Below are 20,722 nucleotides of genomic sequence, written 5' to 3'. Positions count from 1 at the left end.
AGCTGGTTAGGCTATATAGCACAGTGGGTTCCTAATAGTCTAAGATGTGGAATGACAAATGAAGAATTTCCTACTGCACCACACCCCTCTCCAGAGCTCACAGGCCTGTCAGAGCCTGATCCCAGGAAGTAGGTACCACCATGAAAAGCGGAAACAGCAAGATACTGAGAAAATTAAGAGGGTATGCGCAGAAAAGAATGCAGGGCAACCCTGAGTGCCATGGGGCCTATTGGCTTCAGAAGGCTTCTTGCCTTAGTGATGCAAGTCTAAGGCTCTAATCCTAACAACTTAACTGAGTCTTTATGTCTTCCCAAGTTTTGGTGTCAAAGCTGAAGGCCTCTCAGCTTCTCCCTGCTCACCTAGACTCCATCTTCCTCAACAGGCCTTTCTGAAGTATTCTAGCCATTTCTGTGACCCACTCTGATCTATACACCCTTCCCTCCCCAGAAACAAAGCCCTGTCAATTTGGCCTCATATGCTATAGGGACCCCATTTCCCTGCAAATGTCACAGCTCTAGCTCCTAGGAAGATCTGCACAGCCCCATGTAGCTCTGGGGCTTGGAGATCTGAGAGCAAAATGGTGGTAAATGTCCTAACATTAAGTCCTACATACATATTCACTGATACCCGAGGTCCCATGGCTTGTGGGAGAGGATGCAGAAAGAGGCCCAGGGAAGGAAGAGGCTAAGAAGGAACTGAGGATAAGGGCACAGATCTTTCACAAACAAAACCACACGCAAGACTCCAACTCTGGAACTTTTATTCTCCCGCAAACAATCATCTGTGTTAGTGGTACTTCAGAGAAAAGGATTATGCTCAATTCTGTCGAAGCAGGCGTGAGTGTTTGTGCACGGCATCCACAAAGGCTCCCACATGTTCTGGGTCCATGTCAGGGTAAAGTCCGTGGCCCAGGTTGGCAATGTAGCGCTGTGGCCCAAAGTCACTCAGCATCTGCTGCACCAACCGCCCAATCTCCTCCTGGGGGGACCAACAGGGCACTGGCTACAGGGGGGGCCAGCACACCTCTGTCCTCCCTATACACAATAGTGACACACATACATGTAGGCGTGCTTCTACTCAGTGTTAACGCATACAGTCATTCAAAAAACTTTATCAGGTGCCTAGTATGGGCCAGGCGCTAAGAAAACACAAATGAACAAAATCAATGAGAAGAAACTCCTGCCTTCCTAGAGTTCACATGGTATAAGTGGAATAGAGGGGAGGGATAAACAGATAATAGAAGCACACACATAGTAATAAACACAACCATATCCAGAACCATGGGAGTGCACAGAAACAAACACAGACACACACAGGGACCTGGTTGTTACCTCAGATGCATATAAGGCACAGGGGTCCAGGTTGCCCTGCAGGGTCACCGTCTTTCCCACGCAGTCCCTGGAAGTAGAGTCAGTGCCCTGTTCTGGTAACTGCACATATGGCAGTTGCATCCCCTCCACCGCACCTTCCATCACTCACCGGGCTTTCTCTGGGGCCACTGTCCAGTCAAGCCCAACCACCTCATAGCCAGCCTGGGCCAGCTCCTCCAGCGCAAAATGTCCGTCCTTAGCAAAGATGATCTGGGGGAAAGGGCAAATCTCAGGCTGCCAAGGGCTTTGCTATGCCTCCTAATATAGCTCAGCTGTGCTTCTGCCCCCCAGTGGTCACTTCGGTCCATGCAGGACTTAACCTGATAGTTCCACGGGCCCACCTTCACTCATCTGATCCCCATCCTTACCATGGGCACTGGTGCCAGGCCTGCCTCCTGCAGCCCGGCTTTCACTCGCTTGGCCACATCACGGATGTAGGGCAGTGCAAATTTACTGAAGAGTTGTGGGCCAAGATGCCCTGCATGGGACTCAAAGAGCTGCAATGCCTATAGTTAGAAAAGAAATGCATAACACACAAAGAGGAAGTATCTCGGGCCCCACATACAGAATGTGCCTCAGTTTTCCTTCAGTTTTCCCCAAGTGACTTCAACCCCTGAGACTGCCTAAGTCTATAAGCCCAGTTCCAGTCAAAAAGTTCTGCCTTCTCCAGATCCCAGTGCTAGGTTTGGTCTTTGAATACACAGAGCATTAAGCCCCCCTGCCAGTGTCTGGGCTTAGCTGCTCCAGCCAGATCATTTCATGCCAAGCTTCTTTTGTGCCTGGTACTGAGACACCTACCCTCACAGGTATAAGGAACTGTATTGTTTCTGGTCCTTAAAGACTAAACCCCAGGGCTTCCCTGGTGGTGAAGTGGTTAAGAATCCGCCTGCCAATACAGGAGACACGGGTTCGAGCCCTGGTCCGGGAAGATCCCACATGCCGCGGAGCAACTAAGCCCGTGTGCCACAACTACTGAGCCTGTACTCTAGAGCCCACGAGCCGCAACTACTGAGCCTGCATGCCACAACTACTGAAGCCTGCGCGCCCAGAGCCCATGCTCTGCAACAAAAGAAGCCACCACAATGAGAAGCCCAGGCACCGCAACAAAGAGTAGCCCCCGCTTGCCACAACTAGAGAAAGCCCGTGCGCAGCAACAAAGACCCAACGCAGCCAAAAATAAATAAATAAAGACGAAACCCCAGCCTATTTGTCTCTCCCTCAGGACTTACCTGGGCACCAGCAGCCACTTGTCCCACCAGATATGGGACGAGAGCATCAGTGAGGATGCGAAGCAGCTGGTGACTGGCCTGCGGTCTCTGGTAAAGCCAGCGTTTGGCCTGAGCCATGGTGCTTGAGCCGCCACCCTCAACCATATATGTCATGAGAGTCCACTGCAAAAGGCAGAAGCCAGATAGACACTTCCTTCCCTTGTCTGCACCCAGACCTGCCAGAGTAATTCCTCCAAGCCCAAGTCCCTGCCCTGTTCCATATTACCGGGGCACCAGCAAAGCCAATCAGTGGCACACGCCCAGCCAGACGTTGTCGAGTGAGGGTAATGGCCTGGAACACATAGCCCAGCTCAGAGGCCACTGTAGTTGGATCTCGGAGGCGCTGTAAATCCCGCTCTTCTCTTAATGGCTCTGGGAAGCTGGGCCCTTTGCCAGGCACCATGGTCACCTCCATGCCCAGTGCCTGGTGGGGGAGAAAACGTCCGGGTTCCCAACCTGTAACTCCAGGAGGAGATCTGTTCAACCCATGCCAGGAAGGAGGAAAAGGAGAATAAAACTCAGCCAAACTCCATCTCTTCCAGCCTGTTTTCCCCCTCTGTCCCATAAGGATAAGTGTTTATCTTGAGCCTTGACTGTCTTTTCCCTTTGTTACCCATTCAAGAATCAGATTTGAGCAGGTACCTGGGGTACAACAAGGATGTCGGAGAAGATGATGGCAGCATCCAGAGGGAAGCGACGCAGTGGCTATAGGGAACAGAAGACAGATTGCTAGGTGGCAAGCTGAGAGCATAAATCTCTCCCTCTTTTGTGGACCCCTCACCTGCAGAGTAAGTTCACAGCAGGTCTCTGGGGAGCGACAGGTGCTGAAAAAGTCCTGGGCAGCCCGAGTTTCCCTAAACTCTGCAGACAAAAAAGGGAAAGCAGGGCTCAGCCTTGAGGAACCTCCAGAGCCCTCCTCTGCCCCTCAAAAACTTTTCACCCTCCAGAGTTTTACCTAGACTCCGAGGCCCTGACCCTGACCTGGTAAGTAGCGGCCTGCCTGCCGCATGCACCAAACAGGAGTGTAGTCTGTTTGTTCTCCCCAGGCTGCTCGCAGGAAGGTGTCATTCTTCAGCTCCGGAAAACCCTGAGGTCTGGAGATCAGTAGCGGGTAGGGTAGGTGTCAGTAAACTAGGCTGGGGGTTGGGCAGGGCTCGGGTTCTAAAGGAGGATACAGTCCAGCACAGCTATCTGTCTTCTCCAGACCAGCTACCAAGCTGTGGCTCCCCGCCGATTCCGCCTCCCTTCTATCAGGTGGTGAACAGGACTAGAAGGGCCGGTGCCGGGGCCTCTACCCTACACATAGTCGCAGCTTCCCCAGGCTCAAAGCCACTGGAGGGCCTGGGAGGGGGTGGGGGAAGGGGACGAAAGTCCAGTTAGGAGAGTTTGGGGGCTCTTTGGACCAAAAAATCTCAGGAACAAGGGTACCAGTGGGCTGGTTTTGGGGCTGGAAGATCTCCAGGCTGGAGGATGGTCATGGGGGGGATCAGAGATGACAGTCCGAAAAGGGATCTTAGTTGAGGATTAGAAAGTCCAGAGGGCATCTCCTAATAAAGGTCTGGGGTACGCAGTCCAGCTAGGCTGTCCCTGGGATGAACATCTCAGGAATCCATGGTTGGAGGATTTCGGATTCCAGAGACTTGGGTTCTCCGGGGATGGGGAAGAGGGGTATAGGGACAGATTCCTGAGTTGAAAGACTCAGGTCAGAAGCCCGTATGGCCACACTGCATGGTGGCACAGAGAACTCACCCACACTCGTTCGCCTCCATGATAAGTTGTCTGTAAACGCGAGCACAGCCTCCGCTGTAGCCTAATTCTGAGCCTGCCCCCTGCCCAGGCTCCGCCCCTTCCTGGAAGGAGCCAAAGCTGTCGCCATATTGAAAGTCACATGATCAGACTCCAGAAACGGCTCCCGGGCTGCCCCGGCTGCTGCCCGTAGGACCTCCTAGGTCTCTTCACCGTAAAGTCCTCTGTAGCGACGCAACAACAAACACCTCCCTACCCCTCCCCCGACAAAAGAACTTCGCTGTAACTACACTTCAAGTGACGTGAGGAATTTGCTCTCCTCTGATGGCCTGGGAATCCCGGAAACTCGTCCCAGGTCTCACTTTCACTTCCACTCTTCACGATTTTAACAATTTTATGCCTGGCCAAACCAGGCATATGGTGAATTATGGAACCAAGTTGTACAGGGAACTGAAATAATTAAATATTTATATTACCTAGGAAGAGGCGGGCACTACAATAGGTGTAGAGATTACAGTGGAGAACAAGATATTTCCTTCCTTTAAGGAGCTACAGACTGATGTGGAAACAGAGAAGTCAGCAATCACAATAGTAAATGTTTTTTTGTGGTGCGCGGGCCTCTCACTGTTGTGGCCTCCCCCGTTGCGGAGCACAGGCTCCGGACGCGCAGGCTCAGCGTCCATGGCTCACGGGCCTAGCCGCTCCACGGCATATGGGATCTTCCCGGACCAGGGCACGAACCTGTGTCCCCTGCATTGGCAGACAGACTCTCAACCACTGCACCACCAGGGAAGCCCTCAATAGGAAATGTTTTAAAGGGAAAGAGCTAGAAGCAAGTAGCAAGGGCTCCATTTAACTGGGGAAAGCAGTGGGGTATTCCAAGCAGAGGGAATGGCATGTGTAAAGAGAAGACGAAAAAGAGCAAATGGCTTAATGGGAAACAAGATCAAACTGGTGGAATTAAAGAGGCTGGAGCTGTCTACAGAGTCCAGGTCATGCAGGCCTTCGTTAAGTGCATTTGTTCACTTTATCTTGTAGTAGTGTAATAGCGTACAGATAGCTTGGAGAGAAAGGAAGAGAGGCACTGTGTTCCCAACTTATTAAGGAGAAAAAAATGGAAAACTGTCATAATTACATGGGATCATTTTATTTCTTGATAACTTCAATTATTTGAAAACTATATCAAAACAAACTTTCCACCCAAGTGTCCATCAAGGAACAGATAAACAAAATGTAGTGTGTATATATATATATATATATATATATATATATATACACACACAATGGAATATTACCCAGCCATAAAAATAAATTATTCTGATACATGCTACAACATTGTTGTAACATGCTAAGTTAAATAAGACAGACACAAAAGGACAAATACTGTATGGTTCCACTTATATGAAATATCTATAATAGGCAAATTCATAGAGGCAGAAAGTAGAGTAGAGTTTACCAGGGACTGGGGAGTGAGGGCAATGAGGAGTCATTGCTTAAAGGGTACAGAGTTTCTTGTTTGGGGTGATGAAAAGTATTTGAAATAGACAATTATACATTTAAAAAACGGTTAAGATTGCAAATTTTGTTATATCTATTTTACACTATTTTTTTAAATTAATGTAATATATCAAAAACCAGTGAGTAGTACACTTTAAATGGGTGAATTACATGATGTGAGTTATATCTCAGTAAACTTTTAAAAGAAACGGGGCGGGACCAAGTTGCCTTTTCCTCCATGATTATACTTCACCAGCAGCTTCTGTCCATGTTTTTTTGCCTCCTCCCTAACCACATCGGCCTTTCCTCTCGTTTGGTTCAGAATTACTGGGAGAAACTGGATAGTGATCACCAGTGTCCTGGGATTAGGAGTAACCACCAGGATCAAGCCTAAGTGACTCAAGACTCCTGTCAGCAGCCGAGCTGGGGAGGGGGTTATTTTCCCAAACATTTTAGTCACACTGCCCCTAGGATGGGGAGCCTGAGAGGATATCTAACAGATTTTTAAAGATTCTTCTGGTTGTAGTGTGACTCACTGGGGGCACGGAGGCAAAACAGAAGGCCGGAGGATCTGAGAAATAGCTGTTGCAACTTTCCGGGCTAGATAGGATGGATGGTGGCTTGAATGGGGTAGTAGCAGTGGGGATTAAATGGTAGTAGCAATGGGATTGGAGTGGGTAGATTGATCAGGTAGAAACTACTACTGAACTTGGGTCTGGTTGGCTGAGCGGGAGGCTCAGAAACAGATAACAGGATTAAGTATCTGAGTACACAGGACAATACGGCGGGAAAGTGAGGGGCGTTTAGTCCAGAACTTACGGCGAAGGCTGGCCGAAGGCGGGGCTGAAGGTGGTGGGAAGCTTCGTCAGCCTTCCCGGCCGAAGCTCCTAGGGCCGGATCGCCCCTGGGCTTCCCTGGGCCACCACGCTATGGCGGGTCCGGGCCCGGGCGCGGCGCTAGAGTCCCCGCGGCAGCTGCTGGGCCGCGTGCGCTTCCTGGCGGAGGCAGCGAAGAGCCTCCGCGCTGGGCGGCCGTTGCCGGCGGCGCTAGCTTTCGTGCCGCGCGAGGTGCTCTACAAGCTTTACAAGGACCCGGCGGGACCGTCGCGCGTGCTGTTGCCAGTGTGGGAGGCGGAGGGCCCGGGGCTGCGTGTGGGAGCCACGGGCCCGGCCACCTGTACCGGCTCCGGGCCCCTCCGCGCCGCCCGCGACAGCATCGAGCTCCGGCGCGGCGCCTGCGTGCGCACCACGGGCGAGGAGCTGTGCAACGGCCACGGGCTCTGGGTGAAGCTGACCAAGGTGCAAAAGACCTGGGACCAGGGAAGCCCTTGGCTGTTCCCCTCCCCTCCCCCATATTGAGCTGACAAAGCGTTCGGTGCCCTTTGCCATGGGCTGGGCAGGGCTTGCCGCCGGCAGTTCCCTGATGGCTGTCCCCGTCTGGCGCGTCCCGGCAGGAGCAGCTGGCGGAACACCTGGGCGACTGCGGGCTGGACGAAGGCTGGCTGCTGGTGTGCCGCCCGGCAGAAGGCGGGGCCCGGCTCGTACCCATCGACACTCCAGACCACCTCCAACGGCAGCAGCAGCTCTTTGGAGTGGACTACCGCCCGGTGCTCAGGTCCTGCACTGGGAGGGGCGGGGCTTGCTGTCAGACTGCTGTGCCCTAGTGTGGCAAAGCCCGGGTGGTGGGATCTGGAGCAGAGGCAGGGTTTACAGTAGAAAGGGGCGGGACCTGAAGGGAGCTGGGGTGGGGCTTCTGGAGGCGCAGTTTAGAGGAGCTAGAGCTTTGGAGAAGGCTCCAGGGTCTCCTGCTGCTCGCTGATGTCTCCGCATCCCGTCCCCCATTCTGTGCGCACAGATGGGAACAGGTGGTGGACCTGACATACTCGCATCGCCTGGGATCAAGGCCTCAGCCGGCCGAGGCATACACAGAAGCTGTACAAAGGCTACTGTGAGTGAGCTGGGATGGGATGGGGAGGAAGGAGCTCCAGGTCTGGGCCCGACCTAATTAGGGACTTGGGGTTGCTTAGCTATGTGCCCCCGACGTGGACCTACGAGTGCGACGAGGACCTGATCCACTTCTTGTACGACCACCTGGGCAAGGAGGATGAGAACCTGGGTAGCGTGAAGCAGTATGTGGAGAGCATAGACGTTTCCTCCTACACGGTGTGTGCTGGGACTCCTCCCACCCCAAGCAAGATGTAGTCACATCTTGCTAGATCCAGAACTCTCACCTCTAGGCCAGGGCCAAATCTGAATCCCCACAGGCCATACTCAGTCCAACCCCCCATCGTGGAAGTCATGTAGGAATCCCTAGACACCTCTACCCATACCAGATATGCTTCTAACCCAGCTCCACTGTACTTTCTCTCTTGCTCCCTGGCCCAAAGCACACCCCCACACCCCCAGTGCAGGGAGTGGGGGTAAACACTGATTCCACCTCTCTGCCCCTCCCCAGGAGGAGTTCAATGTGTCCTGCCTGACAGACAGCAATGCGGACACCTACTGGGAGAGCGATGGGTCCCAGTGCCAGCACTGGGTACGGCTTACCATGAAAAAGGGCACCATTGTGAAGTAAGTGGGCTCTGAGTAGGACAGGGTGGGTGAGCCGCATGCCTGTGAGTGTAAAAGACCCACGTGCACACTCTTAACCCTCAGGAAGCTACTACTCACGGTGGATACCACAGATGACAACTTTATGCCTAAGCGGGTGGTGATCTATGGGGGTGAAGGGGACAACCTGAAGAAGCTGAGTGATGTGAGCATTGACGAGTGAGTGAACTGGCCTGGGGTGGGAGGTGGGACATGATCCTAGCAGTAGGATCTGGCCCACGTTGGAAGCAAAAGTTCGAACGAGACCTCAGCAATCCCTGAAGACAAGGGGTCTCCAAAGTGCCTCACGTTCATCCTCTCAGGACCCTGATCGGGGATGTCTGTGTCCTGGAGGACATGACCGTCCACCTCCCAGTCATCGAGATCCGCATCGTCGAGTGCCGAGGTGGGGCTTAAGGCCCTAAGGAGGGAATGGGAGCCCAGTGTGTAGATGGGGGTTAGCTGGCAGTGAGTGTGGAGAGAAGGAAATGGGCTTGGAGTTGAGGTAAAGGTGATAGCTGAACTAACTCTAGGATCTGAAGCTTTGGGGCCCAAGCCAGGTGGAAGGTGCTGGGTAAGAGGGCTGCCTTAAAGCCATAGAAGTGCTTGGGCTCACCTGGAAGGGGAACGGAGTTGGGACCCTCAGGCATCCCCAAACTATAGTGGTGGACACAGGAACTAGCACAGAATATAATAATCAGAATCAGGTTATAGGAGGGGATCCCAAAGGTCCCAAGTTTCTAGGGGCTAGGGGTAACAAAAGGCTGAGCATTAAGGGGCCTTTCTCAGGTCTGAGGGCCAAAAAGGCAGCAGGTGCAGTAAGTGATCTCACTCTAACTCCTTCCTCCAGATGATGGGATTGATGTGCGTCTTCGAGGGGTCAAGATCAAGTCATCTAGACAGCGGGAACTAGGGCTGAATGCAGACCTGTTCCAGCCCACCAGTCTGGTGCGATATCCACGCCTGGAAGGCACTGATCCGGAAGTGCTATACCGCAGAGCTGTTCTCCTGCAGAGGTGGCTGTGGCCCTGGGCCAGTCAGGCCCTTCCTTGTCCCCCGTCCTGAGCCTTGTATGTCTGTGTGGAAGAGGCCCCCAAGGTCTTATACTGTAAGCTGTTCCACTTCAAGAGGCAGAGCAGTCCCTGGGCCCTGCCTTCTCCTGTCCCTGTGAGTTGGGGAGTGAGGGGGTCTTGCATCCATACCAAACTCTTTAGCTGCAGTTATCTTTACCCACCCACCCCAGATTCATAAAGATCCTAGACAGCGTCCTGCACCACCTGGTACCTGCTTGGGACCACACGCTGGGCACCTTCAGTGAGATTAAGGTGAGCCTGACACATGCAGTGCTGGTCTTGGCACTGGGCACCCCCTTTCTGCCCAGGCAGTTGTTCACTCTTCATCAGAGAGTTCTTAGACCTACTCTAGGCCTGGGCTTTTGCTGAGCTCTGGGAACATAGGAAGAAAGCCAGACACGAATAGTCAAAATTTCGTGTTTGGGGTGCTATTCCCCAGAGAGCATGTGAAATATACAGAGCTCGGGGAGGAGAGGTTACAGCATGGACAGGGCAGGTTGCATAAAAGGTGGACACTGGGAGTTACCAGCAGCTCAAAATGACATGAGAGAAGCCTGCCCGTAGATGTGAGCATGACATGGGGATGAGGCTGGGAGAAGGTGGATAGGAAGCAGGCCCTGGTAGCAGAGGGCCCTGGGGTCAGACTTTGTTCCTGGTCAGTGGAGCCACTGGAAGGGTTTTATGTAAGGAAATGACAAAGTTGAATTTTTGTTTGAGAAAGCTCTCCCTCGTGGCCGGACTAAGGGAGAGACTGGAAGCAAGGACCAGGGATGGACTAAGCTTGAACAGGAACCATGGGATTAGGTCCAGGAATAGAGAACGGTTCCAGGGCCTGGACAGAGGCTGACTGCCTGATGGTCCTGGTCTGACCACCTCTCCTCCCCAGCAAGTGAAGCAGTTCCTGCTGCTGTCACGCCAGCGGCCAGGCCTGGTGGCCCAGTGCCTGCGTGACTCGGAGAGCAGCAAGCCCAGCTTCATGCCACGCCTATACATCAACCGGCGCCTCGCCATGGAACACCGCGCCTGCCCCTTAAGGGACCCTGCCTGCAAGAACGCAGTCTTCACCCAGGTTTGGACCACCTGGGGTCAGACTAAGGGAGGGTCAGTAAGGGGCCTGGGGGGTGGGCCAACAGGGACCTGAGCAAGGTCTTTGGGCAAGAGTGGGGCCAGGTCTTGACGCAGACTTTCCCACAACTCCCTCCCCTTTCCCCTGTCCCCAGGTTTATGAAGGCCTCAAGCCCTCTGACAAGTATGAAAAGCCCCTGGACTACAGGTATGGCATGGGGGCGAGGGACCTGCTCAGGGTATACATGTACACGTGTATACCCACGCACTGCCTCTCGTCCCCTCACCATTACCCCTCTGTAGCCCCTACTCCTGGTTGGACTCTGGGCAGGTGCATCATTCTGAGCCTTGGCCCAGTGTGGTGACAGATACCCACTCCTACTTACAGGTGGCCCATGCGCTATGACCAGTGGTGGGAGTGTAAATTCATTGCAGAAGGCATCATTGACCAAGGTGAGGCCCTGAGGGACGATAACAAGGGTCCAGCCCTATTCGAGTGGTAGAGGCTTCTGAGACCACCAGCTAACCAGATAGGGGACTTGCTTATTACCCCATTATGGGGGCTGAGGCTCTTGTGTGCCCCAGCTGAGGGCATCTATCTGTCATTTCAGGGGGTGGTTTCCGGGATAGCCTGGCAGACATGTCAGAAGAGCTGTGCCCTAGCTCGGCGGACACTCCTGTGCCTCTGCCCTTCTTTGTCCGAACGGCCAACCAGGTAATCTCCCATCCCTATCTCCCAAATTGTTTCTGCTGTTCTGTCTCTGCAAACCTCCCAGGTACCGGGCTAAGCTAGAGAGGGGGCAGAGGAGAGACTGAGTTGCCTGGGGCAGCCTCTGGACAGGCAGGGAAGGAGGAGCCATTGTCTATTCAGAGGGATCATTCAGGGCCCCCAGTGGAAGGTGTTCAGGGAAGTCTCTGAGTCATCCGGGGCAACAAAGTAGGGTCCACCCCATGCCGTGCTGACAGCTCTGTCTCGGGGACAGGGCAATGGCACAGGTGAGGCCCGGGATATGTATGTGCCCAACCCCTCCTGCCGAGACTTTGCCAAGTACGAGTGGATCGGACAGCTGATGGGGGCTGCTCTTCGGGGTAAGGAGTTCCTGGTGAGTAGCCTATTCTGTACCCCACCAGATTAATCCTGGCTCTTGGAAGGAAGAAGAGCCAGCCAAACCTGGGCAGCTCAGGGTGAGAAGACAGTAGTATTTGTCTCACAGGTCCTGGCTCTGCCTGGTTTCGTGTGGAAGCAGCTCTCTGGTGAGGAGGTGAGCTGGAGCAAGGACTTCCCAGCTGTGGACTCTGTGCTGGTGAGTTAGGGCCTAGAACCAGTGTTTCCTCTGCCCAGCCCCCAAGGTTGCTGCTCCCCAGGGCTGTCCTGAACCTTCTCTTACCACATACGTGCTCCCTCTCCAATCCCATGTACTCCAGTAGCTTCAACTACGGTCACTATTCTCATGACCCCTACTTCCTTACCTCTAGCCCCAACCTCTCCTAAGCCTGGGGCTATGTATGCATTTACCTGCTGGACGTCTGTCCCAAGATGGCACCTCAGGATCAACACACTCTTCATCCTGTCCCCAGTCTACTGCCCTCTAGGGCTCCCTGTCTCACAGTGGCACCACCACCCACCCCTCCCCACGCCAAGCCCTTTCAGGGTCATTCTGCACTCCTCCTTCTCGCTCACCTCCCACATTCTGTCACATCTGCCTCTGGAATCTGTCCACTTCTTCCATCTCACTACTTGCCCTCTGGTTCAGCCACTTTCACTTCTGACCCAACCACTGACTGCAAAAGTTGTCAGTGTCCCTGTCTCCATTCTTACCCATCTGATCTCCAGCATCCAGAGTAATTCATTTCACTCTCCCTGTTTAAACCCTTCAGTAAATCCACTCTGGCCTTAGGACAAAATGCAGAGTCTGGAAAGGCCTTACATGACCCCTGTATCTCTGGACACCTGGTTCATGATCAGGCTCCAGCCAGACAGATTCCTAATGCCTTTTGCTCTTTCCACCTTTTTCCAAGATGTTCTCTCTCCTGACTTCCTGGTGGCCCAGCCAATTCCCAGCCATCATTTGGGTCTCAGCTTAGCTGCCACTTCCTCCAGGACACCTTCCCTGATCTCCAAGCCCGGTTAGGCATCGTCTTGATGCTTTCACAGCCCTTGTACTAACCCCCTCACTGCCCTCATTGCCTGCGTGAGGACTGCCTTGGCTGGCTGCCTCTCCTGCTTCCCTGTGAGCTTCTTGAGGAAAAACAAGGGCTGTCTCCACAATGAAAAGATGACCTTCCTGCCTCTCTTCAACCCCCAGGTAAAGCTCCTGGAAGTGATGGAAGGAATGGACAAGGAGACATTTGAGTTCAAATTTGGAAAGGAGCTAACGTTCACCACAGTGCTGAGTGACCAGCAGGTGGTGGAGCTGATCCCTGGGGGTGCGGGCATCGTGGTGGGATTTGAGGACCGTTCCCGTTTCATCCAACTGGTGCAGAAGGCACGGCTAGAGGAGAGCAAGGAGCAGGTACTACCCAGAGGCCAGTGGAACAGAGAGCTTTGGGCTCGTTATAGCCAGAGCCCAGCCTGATAGGCCACCAGAACCCAGTCCCAAGAATTCCGGCCCCCACCATCCCTCTGCCCCACATCCCTGATGATCAGTGAAGTACAGAGACACATTGTCTCCATGAGTGGAGGCCAAGGGTCCCCACCACACACTGAGCTGGGAGTTGTGCCCTCTTCCCCAGCCAGGCCCTGTCCCTCCTCCGCAGGTGTCAGCCATGCAAGCAGGTCTGCTGAAGGTGGTGCCACAGGCTGTGCTGGACTTGCTAACATGGCAAGAGTTGGAGAAGAAGGTGTGCGGGGACCCAGAGGTCACTGTGGATGCTCTGCGCAAGCTCAGTGAGTGTGGGGCAGGGCAGCGCAGTCCCGGGGTGGGGCTTAAGGACCTAAGAATTAATTCCGTCTGGTTTTGTCCCCACCAGCCCGGTTTGAGGACTTCGAGCCATCTGACACACGGGTGCAGTATTTCTGGGAGGCACTGAACAACTTCACCAACGGTCAGTGGAAAGGGCAGAGTAATGTCTGGGTTCGGACTCCACTCCTGGGATACAGAGACAGGGCGGAAGCTGAAGAACTTCTTCCACCATCAGCACACGGGCACTGATTTCCTTCTCCTCCATCTAGAGGACCGGAGCCGCTTCCTGCGCTTTGTCACAGGCCGCAGCCGTCTGCCAGCTCGGATCTACATCTACCCGGACAAGCTGGGGTGAGTGCGGATGGGGAGGGGAGGTCCAGTCGAGAGAGGCTGTGGCTGGCCTTCTGCCCTGCCCCACAAACATATGCACGTGTCAGACCCCTGCCCTGTGCCCCTGCAATACTTTCTGATCTTTGGTCCCTCCACGCCCCCAGCTATGAGACCACAGATGCGCTGCCTGAGTCTTCCACCTGCTCCAGCACCCTCTTCCTACCGCACTATGCCAGGTGGGTTTCCTAGGTTCCAGCCTGGGGAGTGGGGGGCGGGGGTGGGGGGAAGGGTGGCATCTTAGGGTGGAGGAGGGCTTCAGGTACTGGGTGCACAAATGGGAGCCACAAAGCCCCTGGTTGTGAAGGAGGGACCTCTACACCTAGCGCTGATCAGCTCCCTGCCCCCTGCAGTGCCAAGGTGTGTGAGGAGAAGCTCCGCTACGCTGCATACAACTGTGTGGCCATCGACACCGACATGAGCCCTTGGGAGGAGTGAGTCGGCGCCAGGGGGCAGCCGCGGGCCGGCAGGACTGCTCCTGCGAGGGTCCCACTCGGCCTCGCCCAGGAGGCCAGCGCACTCCGCCCTTGGGTGCAGTTGGAGGGGAGCAGTGGGTCGACACTGGTGGCCCAGCCCCACAGACCCTCAAGCCCTACACGCTCGGGTTGCTTCCAGCATTATTTCGCATCTGTGAGAGGAATCTTCCACAAGCCCAGCACAAGCTGCCAGGCCTGAGCTACTTGAAGGGGGCCTTCTAGCTCCCCACCCCGTGGACTTCGCTTCAGTTTTCAGCTCATTTTTTTTCTGTCCTGTTCTTCTCTGGTTTCAGCCTGGACTCAAAGCTAAAAACTCAGGGGGAGAGGGGAGGATGGAGGCTCCTCCCCAGACAAGGCTCCAGGGATGGATAGGGAATGATAGCCATCCTCCTTGGTCACCTGAACCAAGAATGAAGAAACTGCTGAACACCCTCTCCCTCACATATTGGTCTTTTCCTCCTCTCCCTCCAACCCCAAGGTGTGAGTTCTGACTTTCTTTCTCCAACTAAGTCTCAACCGACAAAGTGCCACCACCATGCCTGGCTCAGAACATACATGTATTCAACATGAAATCTTTACTACCACTGCCACCCCGTATGCATCACTTCTGCATCACCTCCAGCCTGACTCCCTGTCTGCTGTCTTACCCCCGAGACTTTGCACAGGCTAAGGCCAGTTATGTCCTCTCTGAAATCTTCAATAGCTCCTCTTTACCCAACTCTAAAATAAAGCCTAGACTTTAAACCTCCACCTAGGCTTTATGCACGTCCCTGCCCCAGCCCTCCCTCCCTTAAGGGCCTCTGTGACACTCCATCAGAGAAGCTCTCGTCCATGGGAAAGTTGAATAAATGGATGAATTCATTCCTTCAGAGTGCATTTATTGGGCTCCCGAGGGATGTTAAAGAAGACTGTTCCAGGAATTCAGGGTCCTGCTGGGAGCAAAGGAGATGTGTGTCAACGTGGGAGTGGTGGGGCTTCTCAATGGCAGAGATGAAATCTGGAGCTAAGCAGGGAAATAAGGCGTCCTCTGCCCAGAAGGGGGAAAGAAAGCTGGACTGGCATCTTCCGGAATGGGTGTGGTGATTTAGAGGATGGGAGTCCACCTTCAGTAACCAGGTGGGCAGAAAAATCTGACCTCCTAGAGGACAGAGCCTTGCAATGGCTGAGAGACACCCAAATCAGGATGTGACAGAAGTGGAGGCAGCGGCACTGCCACCCCACCCCACCCCCACGCCGCCTCCAGGTACCACACAGCTGAGGTGCAGTCTAGAAGAGCATCCGTGCGGATAGTCCCCCCCCCCCCCCCCCGCCCCGAGAAGTCGCGATCTCCCATCGCTTCTCCACGCCGTCCTCTAGGGAGCGCCCTGACGCTGCCCTGGTGGGAAACTCGGCCTTGGCTTTGAGCCCCTCCCCTGGGGCTGTGCGCACCCCGAAGACTGCCTCCTCGTAATTCGGAGTCTGACTCTCCAGATGAGCCTCGCCGTCAGCACTCGCCTTACGGCTCCCCGAGCCCTGCGCCTTGGGTGGTCCACAGGAGACGTGCCCCCTCCTCCGGCAGCCCGTTTCCGCCCAGGGAGCTGGAGGCGCAAGAGCCCCAGAGGCCGCGACTCCCCCGCAGCTCGGCTTTCCCGCCAAGCTCCCACCGCCTTGTCCCGCCCGCCCGGGCGCGCCTTCCCCCTTCTCTCCTCTTCAGGGAAGGACGTGGCCAGCACGCGCCTCCAGGAGGTAGTCCGTTTCTGTCTGGTACCGGCCACACGAGTCTTTGGTCCCTCTTTTACCAAATTGGAGCTCCACTGTATATTTTGTAGCTTGCTCTTCATTCATTCATTCAGTGACTGCATGGAACAGCTATGTCAGGCACCACACTAGGTGCAATGGGTAAAACGGTGGCTAAACAGATAATTTTGGCCCTCTTGGGATTTAACCTTTAATGGAAAAGACATATATTAAACAGATAATGGCATAAACAACATTTAATAACATTTACGTAAGCGCTCCAAAGGAGAAATGAAAGGTTTCATTAAAAGACAGAACAGGATGATTCTAACCAAAGTGGCTCAGAGAAAGGCTAAATCCTTAGGGAGAAGAACGGTACAAAGGCCAGCTGAGAAGCATTTTAACTGGAGTGTGAAGGGAAGAAAGAGATTAAGACTCCAGCCTTGGAGGCTCTTGGAGGGTTTTACATTGAGCAGCCATGAGAGGGTTAAGCAAGGGAGTGACATGATTAGATTTGCCTTTGGCAGCTGCGTAAAGAATGAGTTGACAGGGAGAGAGACTGGAGGCAAGGAGGAATCCAAGCAGGAAATAATGGTCACTGGAACAAGGCGGATACTCATTTTAACCATTATTTTTATTGGCTGCATTGTATTACATTGTAAGGAATTTCATAACTTTTATTCATTTAAAACCCTCTACAGATGGACATTAAGGTTGTTTACAAATTTTCGTATTGAAAATTACAAATGTTATAATAAACATTCTCATGCAGGTACTTCCCTGGTGGAGCAGTGGTTAAGAATCCGCCTGCCAATGCAAGGGACATGGGTTTGAGCCCTGGTCCAGGAAGATCCCACATGCCACGGAGCAACTAAGCCCATGCGCCACAACTACTGAGCCTGCGCTCTAGAGCCCGCGAACCACAACTACTGAGCCCACGAGCCACAACTACTGAAGCCCGTGTGCCTAGAGCCCATGCTCTGCAACAAGAGAAGCCACCTCAATGAGAAGCCCACACACCGCAACTAGAGAAAGCCTGTGCATAGCAATGAAGACCCAACGCAGCCATAAACAAATAAATAAATGAACTAAGAAAAAAAACAAAAAAATCCTCATGCATATATCCTTGATTACCTTTTTATTTTCTTAGACTAAGTTCCTAAAATCACTTCAGCAATCTGCCAAATTGCCCTCTAGAAAGGATGTATCAGTTTTCACTCCCTTTATTATCTATTTCCTAAACTCTTACCAACCTTGGGCATTTAATTTACTGTGCAGAACAATTATATGAGTTTTATTTTAATTTGCATTGCTTTGGTTATTTACTATATTGAACAATTTCTTCTTCATGAACTGCTCTTTATGTATTTTTGTCCATTTTTCTATTGTTTTCATTATTCTTTTCTTATTGATTTATAATAATCTTTGCATAGTACTAATATAAGCACAGCAAAGCACTGTGCTAGATGCTATACATATGTTATCTTGTTTTATCTTCTCAGCAACTCTATGAAGTAAGTACTATTATTATGCCCATTTCCAGATGAGAAACCTAGAGCAAAGATTAATTAGTAACTTGCCCAGGGTCACGTAAGTAGTAAGTGATGAAGCTAAAATTTAGATGGTTGTCTGCCAGCTCCAAAGCCTGCTGACATGTTAACTAAGGCACTATGTCCTGTATATTAACCCCCTTGTTGTGTCAGGTGTTATAAATATGTTTTTCCAGTCTGCGCTTTGCCATTTAATTTCATATATGTTCTTTCCTAATATACAAAATTTTAAATTTTTATGAATTAAAATTCTTTTTCTTTATGGAAGAAACCGTATATTGGATACACACCACAGGAAGGCAATATAGTATACTAGTTAGGAGCACATTCTCTAGAGTTAGCTTGCCTATATTCATATCCTGGCTTAACCACATGTTGACCATGGACAGCAGACAACAGCCACAGGTTTTCTAAATCCTTTGCCAGTTTCCTCAGCTTCCTTTTTTTTTTTTAAACAGTAATTTTAAAAAAATATTATTTAGTTAGGCTGCACCAGGTCTTAGTTGTGGCACGTGGGATCTTCGTTGTGGCATGCACACTTCTCACTGTGGCATGCAAACTCTTAGTTGTGGCATGCATGTGGGATCTAGTTCCCTGACCAGGGATCAAACCCAGACCCCCTGCATTGGGAGCGCAGAGTCTTACCCATTGGACCACCAGGGAAGTCCCTCAGCTTCCTTTTGTGAAGTACCTATCCTTTACCATTGCTTTGAAATGCTGCGTTTTCACGTGCTTATCATCACTGTATGCTAAATTTTAATATATAAGAAATCTTCGTTTTGCACAGTAGTGCCAGGCTGTAAAAATGATCCTGCACTTTGAAACCATGCAAAGAGATCTTAATAATCAAGTGAGGGGAGGGGCTTCCCTGATGCCGCAGTGGTTAAGAATCCACCTGTCAATGCAGGGGACACAGGTTTGATCCCTGGTCAGGAAGATCCAACATGCCACAGAGCAACAAAGCCCGTGCGCTGCAACTGCTGAGCCTGCGCTCTAGAGCCTGTGAGCCACAACTACCGAGCCCACATGCTGCAACTACTGAAGCCCGCGCACCTAGAGCCCGTGGTCCGCAACAAGAGAAGCCACCTCAATGAGAAGCCCGCACACCGCAACAAAGAGTAGCCCCCGCTCACCGTAACTAGAGAAAGCCCACACACAGCAACAAAGACCCAATGCAGCCAAAAGTAAATAAACAAACAAACAAATAAATAAATAACTTTAAAAAATAATAATAATCAATGGAGGAAGTTACCACTCTTCCATGACAAATGTTTTGTTAAAACATTAAAAACTCTCCTACAGGGCCTCCCTGGTGGCGCAGTGGTTAAGAGTCCGCCTGCCGATGCAGGGGATACGGGTTCGTGCCCCGGTCTGGGAGGATCCCATGTGCCGCGGAGCGGCTGGGCCCGTGAGCCATGGCCGCTGGGCCTGCGCATCCGGAGCCTGTGCTCCGCAGCGGGAGAGGCCACAACAGTGAGAGGCCCACATACCGCAAAAAGAAAAAAAAAAAAAAAAAAAAAAAAAAACTCTCCTACAATTATAAATGTACAAGGAAACGAAAAACTAGTAAAACTAATATTTATTTAGTACATTGAAATCTAAAGCATTTAGAAGATTTAAGAATTAAATTTCTTTCTTTGTAAAACGCCTATCAAGAGTAGTTTGAATAGTGCTTGCCTCTTTTTTCTTGTCTTGTAATATGGAGCAAGCATCTACTCTTAAGTCTTGGTGAATGGTCATACTCCTTTCTAAGTTTGGATCACCTTCCAACATTTTATTCTTTGTACTTTCAATCTCATGAAATCTCTCTGAGAATTCCTTTCATGTGAAGTTGTTGCTGACATCACTTCCTCTGGGACAACTTCATCCTTTTTGTCACAGCCACTTTCCTCATTTATGTGGATAAGCTTGCCCTCACTAAGTCCTTCTGGATGCATATCTATACTCTTTCAAGACAGAAGTGTTAACGTCCCCATGATACGACTCCATTTATGCTCAATCTGAATTTCACTTCCAGCATTATCACCTCTCATTTATTTGCTGCACTTTCATTTTGCTGGCCAATTCTCAATTATCCTTTTTTTTTTAATGTCACATGGGTTTATCACTGGAAGACAAGGAAGTAACACAGCTACATTCTTTGCTGTCTGTGAGTGAACTGAATAAGAGATGTGCAGTGACTAATTACCAACAGACTTTAAAAAGTAACATGATTGTTCATTCATGGATGCACATCCAACATGATCCAAGTTGATTCTGACAATTTGCTTTTATGGAGGAGAGAATTTTTGGAAGAACTTCACCATTTTTACTGATGTCACCTGTTCCTTTTGTATCTATTTCTAAATTTATTAGATAGAAAGCTGTGGAAAGGGATTTCCCTGATGGCGCAGTGGTTAAGACTCTGTGCTCCTAATGCAGGGGGCCTGGGTTTGATCCCTGGTCAGGGAACTAGATACCACATGCATGTCGCAACTAAGAGATTGCATGCCACAACTAAGCTGGTGAGCCACAACTAAGGAGCCCTCAGGCTGCAACTAAGGAACCCTCAAGCCACAACTAAGACCTGGCACAACCAAATAAATAAATAAATAAAATATTTTTTTAAGTTGTGGAAAGATTTAAATGAGACATAGATCATAAATTTCAATAACCTCTATAAAATTCTAAGACTTTATGCTGTCAATATGGTGTTCTCCCTCTCCCTGTCCCTCCTCCCTGCCTAACTTCTTTGTATTCCCAAAGTACTTATCACCTTTTAGTATATGGTACAGTTTACTCATTTATTATTTAAACTTCCTTATAATTTATGCTGCCTCTCCCTGCTACAATGAAGGCTGGCTCCTTTTTTGTTCACTAATATATCCTAAGAGCCTAAAACTATTCTTGGCACATAGTAGTCACTCAATAAATAGTTGTTCAATAAATAAATGAACTGTGGCCAATAAACCATACTTTCCAATTTAAAAACAAGGAAAATCAGCCATCTGAAAAGTTTTTCAGTAAAGGAAGAAAATTTAAAAATTGATTAAATCACTTATTTTTAAAGTTGGCCCATCAGTTTAGAGCATAAATGTCCAGAT

The 20,722-nt window shown here is 51.3% G+C and overlaps 2 protein-coding genes across 2 annotated transcripts; one reads left to right on the top strand and one right to left on the bottom strand.

Annotated features, from left to right (window-relative positions):
* Positions 1-743: 743 nt before the first annotated feature.
* UROD (uroporphyrinogen decarboxylase) lies at positions 744-4,465 on the bottom strand. The gene is made up of 10 exons (XM_060083113.1): positions 4,388-4,465; positions 3,620-3,732; positions 3,420-3,499; positions 3,281-3,343; positions 2,865-3,062; positions 2,600-2,761; positions 1,739-1,876; positions 1,480-1,580; positions 1,332-1,398; positions 744-978 (listed from the first exon to the last, which is right to left on the bottom strand). Exons 1-10 carry the CDS (start codon positions 4,405-4,407, stop codon positions 817-819), a joined length of 1,104 nt encoding a protein of 367 aa, XP_059939096.1. The 5' UTR covers positions 4,408-4,465; the 3' UTR covers positions 744-816.
* A 2,266-nt stretch (positions 4,466-6,731) lies between these two features.
* HECTD3 (HECT domain E3 ubiquitin protein ligase 3) lies at positions 6,732-15,223 on the top strand. Its single transcript, XM_060089702.1, has 21 exons — positions 6,732-7,179; positions 7,335-7,495; positions 7,736-7,828; positions 7,908-8,043; positions 8,336-8,451; positions 8,536-8,649; positions 8,793-8,875; positions 9,320-9,485; positions 9,713-9,794; positions 10,429-10,611; positions 10,763-10,815; positions 10,996-11,060; positions 11,219-11,322; positions 11,591-11,710; positions 11,822-11,911; positions 12,914-13,120; positions 13,365-13,494; positions 13,578-13,652; positions 13,780-13,861; positions 14,005-14,076; positions 14,251-15,223. The coding sequence occupies exons 1-21, from the start codon at positions 6,811-6,813 to the stop codon at positions 14,333-14,335; spliced, it is 2,586 nt and encodes an 861-aa protein (XP_059945685.1). The 5' UTR covers positions 6,732-6,810; the 3' UTR covers positions 14,336-15,223.
* Positions 15,224-20,722: the final 5,499 nt, after the last annotated feature.

The sequence above is a fragment of the Mesoplodon densirostris genome, chromosome 2 (genome assembly GCF_025265405.1).
Source record: "Mesoplodon densirostris isolate mMesDen1 chromosome 2, mMesDen1 primary haplotype, whole genome shotgun sequence".
Classification (NCBI taxonomy): Eukaryota; Metazoa; Chordata; class Mammalia; order Artiodactyla; family Ziphiidae; genus Mesoplodon; species Mesoplodon densirostris.
Note: the sequence above shows the minus strand (reverse complement) of the source record. Positions and strands in the feature narration are given on the sequence as shown.

Excerpts from the sequence above, each read along its gene's own strand:
- UROD (XM_060083113.1), bottom strand. The coding sequence starts at position 4,407 with ATGGAGGCGAACGAGTGTGG. Across the intron at positions 3,733-4,387 it reads ATGGAGGCGAACGAGTGTGG|ACCTCAGGGTTTTCCGGAGC; the intron begins GTGAGTTCTCTG and ends ACTGATCTCCAG. Across the intron at positions 3,063-3,280 it reads ACATCCTTGTTGTACCCCAG|GCACTGGGCATGGAGGTGAC; the intron begins GTACCTGCTCAA and ends CTCCCCCACCAG.
- HECTD3 (XM_060089702.1), top strand. The coding sequence starts at position 6,811 with ATGGCGGGTCCGGGCCCGGGCGCGGCGCTAGAGTCCCCGCGGCAGCTG. Across the intron at positions 10,612-10,762 it reads AGAACGCAGTCTTCACCCAG|GTTTATGAAGGCCTCAAGCC; the intron begins GTTTGGACCACC and ends CCCTGTCCCCAG. Across the intron at positions 11,912-12,913 it reads CAGCTGTGGACTCTGTGCTG|GTAAAGCTCCTGGAAGTGAT; the intron begins GTGAGTTAGGGC and ends TTCAACCCCCAG.